At 37.2% G+C, this 18,906-nt stretch overlaps 1 protein-coding gene across 2 annotated transcripts in view; it reads left to right on the top strand.

Moving 5' to 3' along the window:
* Nucleotides 1–18,906, top strand: part of TAFA1 (TAFA chemokine like family member 1) — a 228,065-nt gene that overhangs the window by 141,189 nt on the left and 67,970 nt on the right. For both annotated transcript variants that reach the window (XM_072420789.1, XM_072420788.1), the window contains exon 3: nt 10,071–10,118. In XM_072420789.1, the coding sequence (XP_072276890.1) occupies nt 10,071–10,118 (48 nt within the window). The remainder of the gene's footprint in view (nt 1–10,070; nt 10,119–18,906) is intronic.

Genomic DNA, 18,906 nt, shown 5'->3' with positions numbered 1-18,906 from the left:
ATTGTACTGTTAGGTGGCTGTACAGGGGGAGGTGATCACTGGTGTCTGGGGTTCAGCCTTAAAAGGTATACAGGTAGTCCCTGGGTTACGTACAAGATAGGGACTGTAGGTTTATTCTTAAATTGAATTTTGTAAGTCGGAACAGGTACATCATTTTAATAAATGCAATTATGATAGATGTTTGTCCCATGTTATTAGGCAATGTGGTGTCAGTTACTGTATAAAATCCTCACTGTGAGCTAATCACAAACAAAGCAAAACAAAAATCTTTATGGAGTCTAGACATTCATTAAGTTGTGGAGCAAGCTGTGCTTTGATATGCAAAAAGAAACAACTGCAGAGTTTGTCTTGGTCATTAAAGAGTTACAAGAGGCTGCAGAAAGAGCTCACCCCCCTAAGATCACCCACAACCTTAGCTGTGTTTATCAAAAGATTTCTTCTGCAAGTCATGTAAATTGCCCTCCTTATGAGCCTCCGTCCTGCACAAGAGTGAGCAGGGAAGCCCTGTTCGTATCTAGGCGGCGTCTGAATGTTGGATGTCCTTAACCCGGGGACTACTTATAATAATATTTTAGGGATCCCTACTAGGGATCGCCATAAGAAAGGTTCTTGTCATTTGCAAATTCCCGGACTGAAGAGACATGAGTTGTAATCTCATATTTTACCTGCAGCTCCACCTTCTGTTAAATCTAAGATTGAAGCCCAACTATATAGAAACCGGCTTTAAATTTTGCCATGTGAACAGCTTAGGAGAAAATTGGTTACAAAAGTAACAACCTTAATGGTAACTCCAATTCTAGTGCTCACCCTAACAGTAATATTAACCCCAGCTCTCAATGTAACCGTTATTGTCCTAACAAGAACCCTAATTCAAACTTCTTTTAAGGTGCTTTCAATGTGCAACTTGAAGGAAAGATTTTAATAAAAGTGATGTAAAAAATTTGAAATATTAAAAAAAGGTAAAACAACAAAAAAAGAAAAAGCCTCTGGAACCTCTAAAGGATAACTGTTCAGTCCAATAAAATGAAGTTATCTCCCTGACTGTATATAACCCTCCCTCTTCATCTACAGAGGTATACTTACTGAGATTCCTTTTTGGTTTACATTCCAGCATCACAGTAGACATGTCTGTACATAAAAATACCAAAGGCTTCTATAGGACTGGTAGACAAAATGGAGCATTTACTGTGGTGGCAAAATGTAACTAAAGATGGAACTAATAGCTGCCTTGATAACTATTCTTATTTTACCTAATTTTGCTAAAATGGTAGAGAATGGTTATAACCCCTGGATGGTTTTTAGTAAAGCATATATAGGCCCCAAAACCACATTGTTATAATAATAAAACCAAAATTTGTTTTCAACAAATATTAATCTAACTTTTACTGGATGTTATCACATTGGATTCAATTTGGAAATAAGTAAATTGACTTTTACAGGTTATTTATGTAATTATTTAATTGAATCCAATGTAAAAAGTGTGTGCATTTTGAGTAATAGTTGAGTACATTTTGGGTTAAAGAATTTTATAAAAACTTGCTAAGCATAAAACGAGAAATAACTAGAACTTTTGCTTAGAAGATAAAAAGCCTTAGAACATAGGATGAATGTACTGGAGGCACTAAGAGAAAATACCCTATGTACTTCAGTCCTAAGACTAAATAACCTAAACACATAAGGCATATTAACATTAGACCAATCAATCATTAGACAAACTAGTCCAGGAGCACAGAAGAGAAAATCCTTTCAAGTTCATTTTACCAAGAAGAACAAATGTCTAAGAATACAAGTTTGACTTGAACTCATCATGGCATGGAACCTTTTCTCATCTCTACCTATAACCAGCTTTGGAGCTTGTCCTGCATAGACACAATCTTCCTAGATTTAAGAATAAACTACAAAAAGCCTAAATATATCATTTCAGTTTTATTGTTTTTTATATCTGTAAGCAGTTGTATCCAGCAGTTGTTTCCTCGAACTCGAAACCGTGGAATCAGTTTTATTAATTTCCATAGAGCGGGGACCCGGTGTCAGGGTCTTGTTTGGGTCTTTGTTAGTTGCTATTATTTTCTTACAGACATCTCTATTTGTCCCACACTTTATGAAATGTTGTTGTGACTCCGCAGACCCCATACATAGACTAAATTACATAGGGCGCATCACTCATCACCTGCAAAGCGCTCGCGAATGAAAGAACCTTGAAGTTCAAAAGCTTTATACACTGTAATTTTCCAACTCGCTTCACTTTGAGGACTATTGTTAGCCAATAAAATGCCTTGCTTAACAATGGAGAAAATGTTTGTAAGCATAAGAGCCACTTCTAGGAGAAAATTGATTGGTTGGTTAATCGATTGGTTGAATATGGAAGTAAAGTATTGCCCTCCTCCCCCCAAAAAAAAAATATTATTATAATTCTTTAGCACTATTCAAGACTATTTCAGAAGTGTGGTTGACCACAGCATTGTATTGCAGGTTCAACTGCACTCTCAACTGCTTTCATTCAACAACATGGGAGCAGCTTGGAATCATTTTGTGCACGTGTTTGCATGTAGTATTGCGGTTTTGGTGGGGCTGTTATACAGTTCCTTTAAATGACATGTCACTTCTGGCTGTTCAGTTTCTTTTCCTCCAGTGGTTAGAACCACAATGCATCTACAAACACAACTCATGCAAACCTGGGGTGTGGTTTCCTATGCACCTTGAAGTGGCTTACTGTGTGGTTTGCAATTGTGAAAGGGCCTAAATGTATGTAAAAGATCAGCTGAGATTCCCTTTAGGCTTTAGAAGTATACTTATAAAGGGAAACATAAAAGACTAGTTGAACTTTCACCTTAAACCAGTTTGATACATTCCAAGTGCATCAAAAGTGAAGGTCTTACATTTTGCCATCTTTGAAGACTAGAAAAACTGGTCCCCTGCCATCGGGATGTAGAAAAGGACACTACTGTCAGTGTTTAGGTAGTGGTATTTCTTAAGAGGTCCAACATCCATCCACTGTCATGGCCAAACTTTTCCAATAAGGAGTGCAAGCTCTGCTGACTTCAGGGCTAATGGTCTGAATCAGTGGGAGACATGTTGGACAACTGCTTTGAAATCATCATCACCAGTTCTGTTAAGTAACACTATGACTTATGTCAACAGCTTGGTTTTAAAGATATCTAGAATCAAGTCAACTAAAAAAAATCAAAAGCATTTTACTAAAGTTATTTTAATACCATAAGCCCAATAATTGGTTCTGATAACCACAAGGGTTGTGGATACCATTGGTTAAGAACCCTTGCCTTGGGGTGATGTTAACAACAAAATAATAAAGCTTGGTATTGCTGTTCGAGGTTTTATTAAAATATTTATATTGGTTAATGGATAGTTGTCTGTTTTGCTGTAGTGGTCCATTTGTTGAACTGAAGTGAGATTGCACTGCAGACTAATAAAAGGGTAAAACTGCAACAAGATTGAGGTCATTGTGTTCTATCATGTTTACCTGTATGTGATAAGTAAAAGATACACACGCACATATGGTGGATATCCCATAACTGTATTCATTTAGGGTAGTTTACTTTTTAAACATACTTTTTTTTGAGTAACAGAGTCCCTTTAACTCTAATTTAAACTGTTTTCCACATATTTTAAAAAATCAGATTTTAGTGACTAAAGTTTCCCTGAATTTCATTTATGTTTAAATGCTTTAAACTTTCCCCTTAGGAGAGAACCGACATTTCGAATGTTTTTCTGCTCACTTAATGCAGATATACATTCATATCATGCAGAATAAAATCCTCTCTAGGGGAGATATTGCTTGCATACATCTTAAATAAACCATCTTGCTGGAACACTTTAAATCATGTATTCATTTGTTAGATTCTCATAACTATGTGTTTATGTCCTTAGTACTGATTTACATCAGGAATGGGGCTGAAACTTTGCAATATTACAAGGCTGCAGATGCATATTGCATTGGTCCAATCACTAATCTTAAGATATATGTATGCACTGCATAGAAATGCATATTCATATTAATATACACAGCCCTATCACTTACTTCAGCTTGCCGCTTTTTGGGTACATTTGTGCTTGTAATATAAACTAGATAAGGTTAACCCGATATTATTCTGGACATAGATTAAAAGAAAACATAAATAAATGTATTTAAAAAACTCCATGTCAAAATCTTGAGTAGATCCAGACTTATAAGAAACCAGATGTCAATGAAAATTCAGATTTTTGGAAATTGGATTTGACTCCTCAATCCCTTTTTGTGCCTCCTAATTGTCTCTGTTGGTCAAAAAGGTGCAGGCCCACCTCAGTTATTACACCCAGAAAGGATTAAGGTAAAATAGGGCCTGGGGTAGAAATCAAAGTGGGGCCCCCAGTGTTCAGTGTTGATGGCACAATGGTACATGTATATGTATACATCTATAAACACATCTGCAAATAGTTGGTGGCATGGTGGCCATCGAAAAAACAGGTAAGGGTACAGTGGCCCTTAATTCCTTTGCAAATGTATCATGTGGCTAATCACATTACAGAGCCACACAGACAATGGTCAGTACAAGCTAAAAACACCCCATTGTTAGTCGGGGGAAAAAAATGTCTCAGTGGGAGGAAACACAGCTCTGGTGTGGATTGTCAGGACAAATAAAGATTAATGAGAAAAAATGATGGGGCTTCACCTACATATTGACAACATATACGGGCAGTTAAAGGTGGAGGCCAACTGATGGGTAGCAGCAGAAATAAGGGCTTCCTTTATTACCGGTGCATCTCATGGGTTGGGTGGCGTTTGGACGACAAAGCTGGGCAGTAAGGCCCGGCCGGGCACGTAATTAGGACATTATTAAGATTTTCCACACCTTGTTGGACAATCCAGCAAGTAACAGAAGTTAGAAGGACAGCTGGACTGGGCAAAATTGTAATACTAAATCATTACTGTTAGAAAGAGTTTACCAAAGAGTTTACCTATTGCCAGGTTTGTGGCCCTAAACACTACCCATAAACCTTCAGTTGGCCACCTTCTGACCTTCATGTCATCTGCTTCAATTTTCGTTTTACATATTTATATAAATCGGACTAGATAGATGCATGGGTTACAGCAAGATACCCAAAAATAGCTTTAAACTATTTGTAGAAGAGTCCAAAAACTGTAGGAAATCATAGAGAAAAATACATAAAATAAAAAAAAAATAGTTAAAATATCCTAAACAGCCTAACACATTGACCTTTTGGCTAGACTCTGGAGTTTATGGATAAAAATGAACAGAGTTCAGATACCTGCTGTCCCCGCCTAATTCTAACACATGCTGTTTCCTGGCTCCTAGGTGTGCAACCATTTGTTGTGCTCATGAGATCAACCTACTTTTTGCCTGTACTGAGCTATTTTGGGCTGAGAATGGGCTGCTGTGACTTTGAACTCAATTCTCGAAAGGAAGTCAGCTGTGCATTGTAAAATAACCTCCCTTGGGTTTAGAACTGTATCTCAGATACATTTCAGTTCTCATAAAACAAACATTTTAAAGTTGAAATGCATGGCTTCTGTACTTTAATAAACCCCTTAGCTTCTATTTGGAAATATAAAACTTTATAAGTGTTCCAGGCTGTTCCAGTACTTTTAGTAAACTCAATTCCAAAAAGTTTTCCTATTTTGCTTGTTTATTATATTTAAGATTTTCCTCCACTCTGGCAGTTATATTAATCCTGCCATTCACTTTTTGTGCAGTTTACATCATGTTCTAATATTAAACTTTCATTTAACTTTCTAATGCTCCTTTCTCCTCTCATTTATTTCCTTCACCCGAACTTGGATGACATGAGCTATAGATCAGGATTTTGTGCTGAGTTGCTGTAGCAACAGTCGGAAATGAGACTCGTATTTTATTTATAATAATCCAAAAGAGATCAGTAGCTGCCAATGCTAGGACCTGGTGATCCCTGTCCATACGGACCATGCATCACCCTTCCTGAAAAGCAATTAAGGCTACCATACAGTTTGTTTGATTTGATGAAGTCCAGGACATTACAGTGTTTCATAACTTTCAGGATTCAGATTCCGAATTCACTAAATATGCTGTTGGTCTCCGAAACATGGCACAACTTCTGCATTTGACACCACTGCAACAATATGCACTCACTGCCCCTGTACCTCCAAGCAGTTCTGCACTCATGGGAGTTGCACCAATGTGGACACATGCACTTGCCCCTACTACAATGCTTTTTACTTCTGCGATTGCTGCCACACCATTAATGCACCCTTTTGTATTTGCCCCACTGCATGGATCACCTTCTTCCATATTCTTTCTATTCAATAAACAGGATCACTATTACTATTTATCATTTAAAAGTAGTCAATGAGCTTCAGTCTATTGACCCTGGCCTAGGTTGAGATAATGTCATTAGACTGTTGCAGACTTAAGTAACATAGAGTGAGTCTCCTTTCCCCAAAAGATCAGAATGGGACACTGCAACTTTGTAACAAGTCACAAGGTAAAAGAATTAAGCAGGGGCTGCTCTTTATAATACTTTTATAAACTAAGAACTGCACATGGTTTAAATGATTGTGTACAGAAGGTAGATGATAATCCTGGATGATGCCTGAACAAAATTGTGCATTCATTCTGAAGAGAATAGCAGATTAACCTCCCTGGCGGTATTCCAGAATGTGGCTTGGGGTTAATTTTCAGTACCAAAACGGTAACTCCGAGCCTCACTCGGGGTGGAATTGCCAGGGAGTTTTAAAGTCCTACCTGGTTCCCACGTTCCAGCAGTGCCCAATCACAGTCCTCCAGTGAAGTCTGCGGCGTCTTCCGGCGATGCCTGGCATCTGCTTTCCGGCATCGCCAGGCTTCACAGATGTGGGCCAGCATCGGGTTTAGTTGGACTGACCTACGGTAGATAATGAAATGTATCTGTGGTTACTTTGCTAAATTGACCCTGAGGCAGTGTGTTGCGGCTGGAAACCTATCAATACATAAAAGTGGTTTGCTTTCTGGTGCCTTCTTGATGCCTTCAAGAGCCCTTTAGTCGTTTATAATAAATAACTCTTTTATTCTGCTAATAAAATGCTATAATGGTCATTAATTCCCACACAGGTATTTATTCATATGTTAGAGTATAAGGGTTTTGGTGTAGCATTATTAGCAATTTGGCATCCATCTGAACTTTCCTAACCATGTGAGCTCACATCATCTGCTAAAAGGGCCTGAAGCAAAACATTCTGTTCTAAGTAAAATCAATTTAATTCATCCAACTTGTTCTGTAAGGAACTTCAGTTTCCAGGTCTTTTAAAAGTCACCAAGCACAGCTGTCAATCTCTCCAAGAAGCCCAAAACAAATTCATTTTAGATATGGTCAAGGACAGAAAATAATGTTGTCTCAAAGCAATATAACAGATAAGAGTGTTTGCAGGGGTGCTGGAGTGAGTCAGGCTGTTTGCTGGTGATGCAGCTCGAGATATTAGATGTTCGGGTCCCTAATGAACAGCAAGAGCGATATCAAGATCTCTCTCGGAACATGCTATCTGCTCCATGTCAATGTTATATTGTCTGTGGAACAGTTTTCCTTCTGTAAATATTTCATCGCTTGCTTCCACTTAATTCAGGAAGCCAGCTAGGATTTAGAGTGTGAATTGCATAACAACTACAGTCTACAGCAAAATATTTTAGCCCCATTTAGAACCCTAACATTTTAGATCAAGGGTTCATCTCAATCCTCCTTTAGGATCTACAAAAGAGGTTCTTAACGGAGTGTATAACCATTGGGTTATGGTATTTTAGGGTATGGTTTTATCTTTTAATAATCCCCCTATACCAGTAAAGGGTCTTTAATTGAAAATGAAGACTGAGGAATAGCTGATTTTAAAGAAAGTTGGGGTAGATATAAAGAAGTTTTGGTTTGAGTAGATCACAGCCCACCCTATCTTGATGATAGGACAATGGATGTTTTGGTTCCCTTCACAACGTCTTATCTCTGTAAAACAGAATTTCTTGCATTACTGAACTTGATATGATAGCAGAGAAATCAATTCGATGTGTCAAGTCATTACTTGTTTTACATAAAAAACTTTGTTAGTAATGTGCCAAGTTTTGATTGCACAAAAACAATAGCAAAGATTTCAGTTGTAGCTAGATTCTGTAATTATCATTTGACTATTTATACAAATATATTTAATAAAAGAAACCAATTATTTCAATTCAGTTGCTCTAGCTGTCCATGAAGCAAAACCAAACTGTTGCCATCTTGTAAAGTCATAATGGTACCCAATCAGGCCAGGAATAAATTACATTTGGGAAATTTGGCAAAAGGAAAAAAATCCATAATGGGCAGTCCATCAAAGTTTTTAATCATAAAGAGAATAAAGTGTATTTAAACCCAAAATGTATTAAGTTTTCTTAAACAAATATTTTTTTTTCATTTTTATCTGGGGATCCCACCAGTAACAGCACTTGCAGGCTAAGATTGCTGTTGCTTCAACCTCAGTGTCACCATTGTGGCCATATGGGCTCTTTCATTTGCTTGTTAGTCTGCCCTTCACAAATCCATTTGGATGTCTAGCATCAAGTGCTTCTTCCAAGAGATGTACAGATGCAGGGAAGATGGGGCTGATTCATGGCCACCATTGTACAATGGTTCAATGAACAGCTGGCCATGTAGTGAAGGCCCATAAGCTGGCTGTTTGCAGAACATAGGATATTGCTGGCACGCCATAAAAAATATATAACAGATTTTAGCTCTACATCTTTACCTTTCCCAGTATGTTAGCTATTCTGTCCTTTAATATGTTGTATTTATTAAAATCCTTTATGCACCCAAGTAGTCCAATGGGACAGTATATCATGGACCAGTGATCTGTATCAGTCTTTTATAGCTTACAAGTCACCTCTGCTTTTGTGACCTTGTTTATTCACTTTTTGATTAATTGCGGATGTCATTGGATCGGTGAACCATTGTGAAGGTTGAGGTTTTTAAATAGAACCATTTTGCTGAAATGTTGTGGTCACTGCAGTAAGTACAAATACAGTACACAAATCAACATTTCCATACAAATGCATCGTTATGGTTGTTAGTTGCTTGTGGTCATGTGCAAAGAGCCTGGAGCATTCACTGCAAATTGAATCAGTAGAAATAGCTTGTTTGGTCATCAATACTTTACAGTTACACAAAATGTATTGGATATTATAGACAGCTTGATTCTACAAGTATGTTAAACATAGATATGTTATAAATATTATATAAAGTTGCAACGTTAGGTACTTATTTTATAGTTCTGCGTAAAACACAAAAGGGTCAGAGTTGTTATATCATTCAAAATCCCACCTACCACCACTTTATTAGGAGTCAGCATGATTTTGAATGATCAACATCTTTTGCACCAGTGGTTGGCACTTACTCAGGTATATATAATACAGATTAATGTATTTTCTACATTAGTTGGATAGAGTTGTATGTCTTCTAAAACCTTAACGTTTTATCACCTGCCCCCCTACAGTTTTTTTGCTTAAGTGATCCAAGAAACTACTTACTCTTAAAATGGACCTAGAATTTGGAAGAAGTGACTAAAAATTCAACAGAGAAGGACTAGTCACCATAATGGGCTGTAGGCGCCCTATGCTTATCCTTTCCGTATTACTGACCATGTTTACTATGTTATGTTGGGTCTTTAGGGGTAAGTTTTGCTTGCTCATCTCAGGGATGAAGAAGCAGCAAGGATGGGGGAGAACGCTCACAAACACAGAATGAATTAAGTAATTAATTACTGGATTGCCTCATATACTGTTTCCTTTCCAGCAAGAGAAACATTAACCAGCTTTAAAGACCAATATACTATATACTATACAATATACTATAATTACCAAATCTCACTCCAAATTTGGTGATAAATCAGGGGTAATCTCAATGCCAATATATAGCTATAGGACTCAAGGTAAAGGTATTCTTTAATTCAAAAGAAATTTAAATCAAAGATAGATTTTCCAATTTTTTTGTGCCTTTATAACTTTATATATCTTTATAATTTAGCATTTGTATCCTTACCATTATTATTATTTTCTAATTTATTTCTCTTCTCTCTTTTTTTCTAGGATTTGTTTCAGGGCACTTTCCAGACCACAGAAAACTGGGAGAAATAGGTATGTGATTTTGGTTTCCAATGTCCTACCTTTTGGAGGGCCCAGTAATATGGTCATGGGCCATGGTATTCTATATTGAAAAAAGAATGTGTGACTTCAGAGAAGGTGCTGCTGTATTTAATGCTTTTGTTTTTATACTCTTGTGTTTGTTGATATTCTGTCTGCAAAAATCTGAAAACCAAATGTATATTTATAACAATCAAATTTACGCGGGCCCTTAGCTGTCACATACATATTTATAGGAGTGCACAGTGCCTGGAATGTAGAATATAGAATGATTCGAATGGGGAAAAGAAATTGAATGTATACAATGCTTGTGGCACACAGGAATATTAGAATTAAATGTTTCATATGATAAGGTTTCATAAAGAGCAAAACCAGGTCCCTTATAACAGCCCTATGACTTGAGATACCTGCTTTCCCACAATCCATAATGTTCTTTTGCAGGTTAAGGAGCATTTTTTTCTTGTAACACTTGTCATTTAAGCTTGACTTCACCTAAAAATTATATTTCAAAGCTTTGTAATATTCGGATCTCCTCTTTGTTCTTTATATCTTTTAAGTAGTAGGAGTAGCAAGCTATTCCCTTCTGAATTTTCTTTTAAAACACAAAGAAACAAGAAATGTGTACAGAATGAACCTCCAAATGTCTACATATTTAGTTTATTTCCAGAGAGCCCTATGGTGCTCTATTGGTTAAATTCAACCAAAACTTGCATGATTGTGCTCTGACTTGTCTTTTCCCATCTCTTGTACTCCTGATCAGTCCAAAAACAAATCTATTACCAATGGGAATGCATTGTTGCTTATTTGTGTAGTGAATTGCCCAATGTTTGGGACTATGGAAATTAAATAAACACGAGTGCTGGCACTTGGACGGGACTACTATATAGATCAGTGGACAGCTTACCATGTACAGCCACAAACTTACTTTGACCTTGCTAATGTCTTTCCTGCAATATAAAATGTAAATTATAAAATATTTCAACATTCTAAATGTTGCTTTCATTAAAATATTTGGTACCATGAAAAGCCAAGTAGCTCAAACATCATCTCACCAAATGTGACAGGTCTGAATGTTTGGAATTTAAGTATATCGTCTAGTTTATGTCAGGATTAATAGACGTAGTCATAGGATGACTGTATAGATGAACAGGTCAGGTTCTCATGGACCTTATCTTCTATCTCAAACGTTCAATATCTAAGCAGGTTTCTTCTCTCTTGAGTTTTATGCTATTCAATTGTACTTTTTTTTTATTTAGCCAACGGTATGCTTTCTAGTCAGATCAAGAAGTTCAAAGAGAATATATCTTTTTGAAAGCTTGTCTAGAATGTCTAGAAATGTATAGTTAGTTGAAATGATAGTACAGTACGCAAGTTTTTTCTTGATAAAACTTGACTAAGGTTTCTACTTGATTGTAAGAAGTTTAGGTCTAAAGTGGCATAAATTAATTGTGGATTCAAATGTGGCTGTAGAGAACTTGCAAACTGTTGACTAATCCACTGGGACTGGTAGTCCAACACTGTTTACTTTAATGCTATGGAATTTATGTCAAGATATAGTGAAACGACATTAAGAAAACTCATCGCCATCCAAAGTGTTCCAAGATTTATTGCCGCTCTTTACTATAAAGCATACCCCAACTCTTAAAGTGGAACTAAACCCAAAAATTAAAACATTAAATACACAACTAGTAACCAATCATCTCTCAGGTGGCATGGCTGTATGTCTTACCTTTTCTTTCCCATAGGCCTTATGACTGCAGCAGTGACATAACTCCTGTTAATGCTCATGGGAGTTTATTTAGTTCCAGCAGCCATAGGGGAGCTAGGATATTCTGAGTAACCGGATTTTAGACGGAGTTTAGGACAGCGACCAGGCAGGTCAGAATGCTTTTTGCAGAATGGACAACATTTGTCCCTTTTCTGCAGTAAAACCCTGCCTGATTCTAAATTTTGAAAGCATAAATTTAGTTCCATGTTGTGGTTAACCTTTCTCAGTTAATTTCATACATAGTGGTGCCTTTCTAATTTGTCCCATCTGCGATTTCAAATTCTCTTATTTTCCCCCAAAAATGTGCGGATTTAGTTGATTGTTAGTACTGTTAATGCAATGTTACCAACCTATACAACTTCTACAGCAAATTGTAGCTTGGTTTTATCTTTCCTGTGCCAAGTGGAAAGATGGTGGCACACAGTATTGAAAAACAGATTTCTGGGGACAGATGGGAACAGTTTTCTGTTTACCACATATAGATATTTTACCACTTGTTTATCATCTGATTATCACATATTTGTGGTTACAGTATGAAATAAGTTGCTTTAACCCTCCACTGCTAATTCTTGATGTTGGCTCCGTGGCTTGCCCTCTTACTGAGCACTTTGTGTCTCTCAGGTCAGTTTAAGTGACACCAATTATATTTTGGCTGTCTGTACGGGCGGCATTCTTTCCACTGATCACCACACTAATTTACTGTGGGCTGTGGATATAGTCAATTATAGCAGGGGTTCCCTAAAAACCTGAGGGGTTTCTCCATGCTAAAAAGATAACAAAACTCTACCTTGTAACCTTGTACAGGCCGTGGTTCTATTCAATGGTGGGGAGCCGAACAAGCCGCACTCCTGTCCTTTTCTCGTTAGAAATGCACAGTGGTCAGGCATTAGGCCATTGTACACATGTCATATTTTTATCCTCTTTTTATCTAGCAAGGGATAGTTCACTTGGCTGTGAATGAGTGAATGAGGTGACTTCATCCAACTATATGAGCAAGGCAAAATCCTGTTTTTTCACATTTCCTTCACATGATTGGGTATCCTTTACTTGGTAATTTTTTTGGTAATTTTTTTCTTGCAAGATATAAATTGCCTTGGTAAGGGATAAGCCTAATTTCTTTTAGTAAATCAGCTGCAATGATATAACAGGTCTTGTGCCAAAATTTGCCTGCACCAAGATTCTTCCTACAGAACTTGCTGATCCATACTTTATTTCAGCACAACATTGAGAAATGATGTACTTCACACTTTGTCTAACTGATCACTTAGGACATGTTAATTAAACTAAACTTTGTCCCGATTGCATCTTCCCACTTCTGCCGTTCTTTTTACGTCACATGAATACAATGGACTGACAAGCGTTCCATAAAAAAATGCTAACCATGTGTCAGGGTTAAGATCTGATTCTTTTATCTGTCCTGGTTGTCATTGCATTCTGGTTGCTTTCGATTCCATTAGCCTTTCATTCTATTATTCTTCAAGCCAACAAAAAAAAAAAACGAAATACAAAATATTTAAATAAAGCAGGCGTCGAGAAATTGTTAGCATTTATGATCTAGGCTGATGTCTACTTATATTCACCCCTTTCATTCTGCACGCTTTGAAAAGGCAAGACGACGCCACCATATATTACCGTAGACTCTTACCGCTGCTGTGAATAAAATTCTAACTAGATCCTGACAAATCAAATCATTTTAATGAACCGCGGCAAACAGACCTTGTTGAAACAGCTGTATGCACAATATGCAAATGGTGTTTATGAGCTCCTTACGCTGCAAAGTAAACAGTCTTTACGTGAAGTTTTTTTTTTCTATGATTCATAGCATTGGATAAAATGGAATTATTCTGGGATGGTGTCTGTGTGATTTTTTTAATGTCTCTATAAGGGAAAATGTTAAACATATGCAGAAACGGGGAGTTGGTAAGCGGATAATGGTCTTGACAAATGAGTCTCAACAATATCCATTATTTGCAGCGTTTTTGGACAGAAACCCACCTGAGGTCTAAATGGAATAAAGAGGAAGGTCAAAGAATTTGAATGAAGGATGAACAAAGACTTTACTCTAGAGGATCCTGCATATAATATAAAAATGACAGAGGATGATTAATTGTATTTCAGAGTCAGATCATTTCCAGAGAATAACAGTGTGCAAAGAAAAAGAAAGTTCTGAGCTTTTTTCTATGTAATTAAGTGAGTGACGTTAATGTCAGGGTTAAGGCTTTCCAGGAAATTCTTCACCCTAAAGTGGTTAATTAAAATAAAAGGATTCCTATATGGTTGGACTGTTTTTGAAGTATACTAGTCAAGTGGAAATGCAAATACTGGAAAAATATTTGAGGTTGCTTTATCTTATTACTATTCTTCTCCATAACTGTGCCCCAAGATCACTATTATGGTATATGTTAGCGCAAGCACATACATGCACATGTTTTATCCCATTAAATTGCTGCAAGTATAAAGCAAATACATATAGAAATTTCTGCACAAGCTGACTACATGGTGCCTTTACTACCAACCAGAGTTGTCAGCCCTGCCTGCTGGACTACAGACCTCACTCCACACTATGACCCTGATTAATTAACAACTACACTACTAATTAACAAATACACTTTCATCAGTGAAGCTGGGCGATCCAGCAAACCTGGAATAGATCTGGTCCAGGATTGAAAACATTTGCTAACAATTAGCTAATAACTTTTAGGAAATCCATTCCAGGTTTGCTGGATTACTCAGCTTAAATGATGAAAGTGTATTCTCTCCAGCCTTGGAGATTATTAAATCAGGCTCTATATATCTTACCAATGCAATAGCTAGATCTAGGTGCTATAGAAAGCACTTACCTAACTAGTACCCGCAAAACTGCTGCAGTCATAAGGCCTATGGGAAAGTAAAGTCATACAGCCATGCCACCATAGAGGTGACTGGTTACTAGTTGTGTATTTATGTGAATGTAAGTATGTTTTATGTATGTGCAAAGAGCAGCTAACCAAGGTTCATCCAGTGGTTTTTAGGGGTTCTTTGACAAAGTGACTTCATGCATAATGATACCTGCATGGTTATGCACCTAACAGACCTCAATGGGCTGCATATACTGATCCCTGCTTTTAATTTGTTGCATGTACCTGACCTATGCATGTATATGACCTCTACACATGTAAATAACATACTTCTGGTCCCTGTGCTCTTTACATACCATACCCCTTACCCATGCACTCTCTATGTTACAAAATACTGACCTCTGCACTCCCCGTGTTCCCTACACCCCTGCACTCAATTCATAACATACCTGACCCTCCATTCTGTACATTACATACAACTGACCCCTGCACTATGTACATTGCATATTCGTAACCTCCACCCTCTACATGCTGTAAAGTAGAGAAACTGTTTTTTTTTATAAATCCTACCTACAAGTAATGCAGTTTGGCCATACCCACCATTCACTGTAGTGTTAATTTTGGCAAGTTGTTATTTGTTTTTTCATTGCACAGCAGTTGGAGCCTTTTCACTTCTAAACTTTGCTTTGGGTCCCACTGATTTCTAGAAAGTAAAATGTAGCATAAGAGTAATGGCAGCCAATTTTATGTGGTTGTATATGGGTTGCCAATGTGCAGATCCTGTCCAGACACCCACAGCAACAGCCTTATCTAGGTGAAACAACATCATGGTAGTGGGGGTTGGGAGTTGCATAGGTCAGGTAAGTTCCATATAACTGACTACCACACTGACCATGTTTGGGAAGATTGGGAAATAATCCTATGCATGTGGGTTCCTTTAGTATGGGTATAGATCACTCACTTACATTTTTTGCTCTTGCTGATTATTATGTTAAAATATGATTCATTACCCCTAATCAAACAAAGCTGCAACAAACCAGCATATCCATTAATTTATATAATCTTCTAGGTGTCTGCTTAATTAGATTTATTAGGCCCATGCCAGATTAAGGTTGCTGAGGAATTTTAACAGTTGCAGTCTAGAACATGTGGAGGTTTAAAAGCACATCTAAACCCAATTATTAATTTTCATTTAAGAGTTAACATGTTAATGTATTTCCAAAGTCACCTTTAATCTTTTAAATCTTCAGCTTCTATAAAAAGAAGAATTTTCTTGTTCATAAAAACATTTTGGGTTTGACCATGCTTTAAAACTCAACTCTAACATGATAGATCATTCTATTATATGAGCAACTTGGTTCTAAAAAGAAAAACAAATCCTTCTAAATCGTGGACAGTTGGGAGCTATGCTGGGTTCTACATAGGTAAATGAGTTGATATATGGGAATTTAACTTATAATGTCATGTTCTTTTTAATTGGTTTTTCTATTTTCTATTGCGTTGACTGGTCAAAGACTTTTCAAAGCTTATAAAGGTTGCATCATTCTAATTAGCTAGTAGTAGTTAATAATTTTCTACTGGACTTGTTCTGAAATGTTGAAGACCTTTCCCCACTTATCCAAGTATCTTCAACATTTCTAATGAATGTTAGATACCTCTCCCAGTATTTATAGTCACACAATTTATTATGTTTGATTGGTAAAACGTTGACCTAGTTTGTGAATGTTCTAATGATTGAGCTGGTTGAAAGTTGTTGTAGCCCTTTGAATAGTCCAGTGCTCTGGCTGGTCATAATAATTCTATACATAGGGCACCTCCAAAGAACATTTAAAATTATATTTACAGAATCTATTAGGTATTTTGTCTAGATGAAGTCTTAGAACAAATCTCAACAAGGGTATACAGAGCCTGATTTCTTAAAACTTTCCAAGACTGGAGAGGATACACTTTCAGCAGTGAAGCTGGGTGATCCAGCAAACCTGGAATGGATTTCTTAAAATACATTTGGTATTTGGATTATTTTCAATCCTAGACTAGATCCATTCCAGGTTTGCTGGATCGCCCAGCATCACTGCTGAAAGCGTATCTTCTCCAGCCTTGGAGAGAGCTTTAAGAAATCAGGCCCACAGAGTCTGCTCAAAACCTGAACTGAAAAATGTGACATTGGGCAATAAGGACATTTTATTATGACGCTGATAACTGATGCCCATTTTGTTCTTTTGCGCTCATTATATGGCTTTTTATAGTTATATAGAGGCATATTTATAAAGGACAGGGATGTGCTTTACAAATGTGCTTAATGATCAGCTGGCTTTGGGATTTTGAAGCCGGTGGAGCATTATTAAAATTAATGAACTGTAAAAAAAAAAAGCTGGGACTGCAAAGCCATGCGACCGGCTTATCTTCCAATCTCGCAGAAGAAGCTTCATGGCATACCGCAGGCTCCACACCATTCCATATGGTCTGGAGTAGCACGGTGATGTATAGCACAGAGTGGACAGTGGACATATAAATCACATCCCTAATTATTGAACGTGCCTTGAATATTACTAAAGAAACTCTTTCATGACCTCTCCATTCCAGATTTCTTTGGCTCATTCTATTAGCTTTGAAAGTGCCAAGGATGTATTCTCAGATAGAACTTGTCCTTTTCCTCCTATTATGCTTCACGTAGCAAGTTAATTTCCAATAGATTATGATTGTCGGTGAGTTTCATGACTCAAATACTTAATTTGAAGGTAAAATTCCCTCCGTACCTCTCTCATCATCGCTCAGTACTGTTGAGAATAATAGAACTGCATTTATATGATCTGATATTAATTCCATTATTGGTATTATGATGGAAGCAAATAGCTATCAAGCACAATCCACTTCTTTTTGTCCTCCAGAGATTCAGCATCACAGAGCCTGTCTGCCTCCCACAATGTGTGCTAATGATACCTTGTAATAATTAGAGAATTTCGTAAGAATAATCTCACGTCTTCCTCTATAGGCTCTTTAAGATTTAATATCAGAATTGTCTGTGCTTGAATAGACACTTTACAGACTATTGTCTGCAAACTCAGACCGGTACTTCAAAAAGGCAGAGAAATTATGGGAACCGTCTGGATCAGAAAATACAATTAGCTCTAGATGGTGCTGGATGAGAACTACAGACTGGATTAGGTTGTTGAGTGGAAAGGGTTGGTCAGTGGCCAGGTTGTGGTGCTATTTCTTTTCATATTAAATGCAGTGCAATCTACCCAGAACTCATCAGGGCAAAGGAAACTCTTGTATGCAGTACTGATAAAAAGCACACATATTGCTGGGGTATTTATGAGAGAGGAAGGGGGATGTCTGGGGTAAAATTAAGAAAGGATTGAGAAGCTCATTTTATACTCTGGAGTGTGGTCATAAAGCTCATAAATCATAAGCCTGATACAGAAGATGGGCATGAAAAAACTGGCACATTATGGCTTCCCCTGTGGCTACTGGGACTGAATGAACATCTGTATGCCTGAGCCGGAGTTACGTCATCTTTACCCGGCAAGTCAAGATGACTGAAGATCAGAACCGGGAAAAAAAGAAGATGGCGGCACCCATGATGGAACAAGGACAGGTGAGTGTAAAAACTTAGCTGAATCATTCATTTACTCACCAGCCAGTCATACTTGGGGAGCTTTAGATTTTTATGGTCAATCTATTGTTTCCATTATTTAAATTAAAGTGTATCCAAACCCAAGACCAAAGATATAATATATTGCAACCTACCAGTCTTTGGACATGGTGACTCCTGAAGTCCTTCTTTTTTTTTCCCCAGCAGAACACTTTCTAACGTCCCTGACTTCATTCATGAACTTTAAATATGAAGGAGCAGAGTTGTCAGCTTTAGCTGCTCATTCCTAGTTTGAACTATAGAACATCCCTCCTCTTGGGGGTTCTGTGATTCACGGAAGAGAACTGGACAGGGCAGATAGATATATCCTATCAATGTTTTTTATTTTTTTATTTTGGCCAGACATACTCTTTAAAATATGCACATTTGGGTGAAATGTCTATGCACATGCAAACAAAAAAATCATTTAGTGGTCTGATTGTGCTTGCTTTCTCCTTGATAGTTTTCAATGGTACTTCTTGAAGGCTAATTAACACTGGAATGGCAAAATTCATATATGACCAAGCAATATATTTTAAACAA

The sequence above is a fragment of the Pyxicephalus adspersus genome, chromosome 8 (genome assembly GCF_032062135.1).
Source record: "Pyxicephalus adspersus chromosome 8, UCB_Pads_2.0, whole genome shotgun sequence".
NCBI classification, from domain to species: Eukaryota; Metazoa; Chordata; class Amphibia; order Anura; family Pyxicephalidae; genus Pyxicephalus; species Pyxicephalus adspersus.
This window is presented reverse-complemented; position numbering and strand designations above follow the sequence as displayed.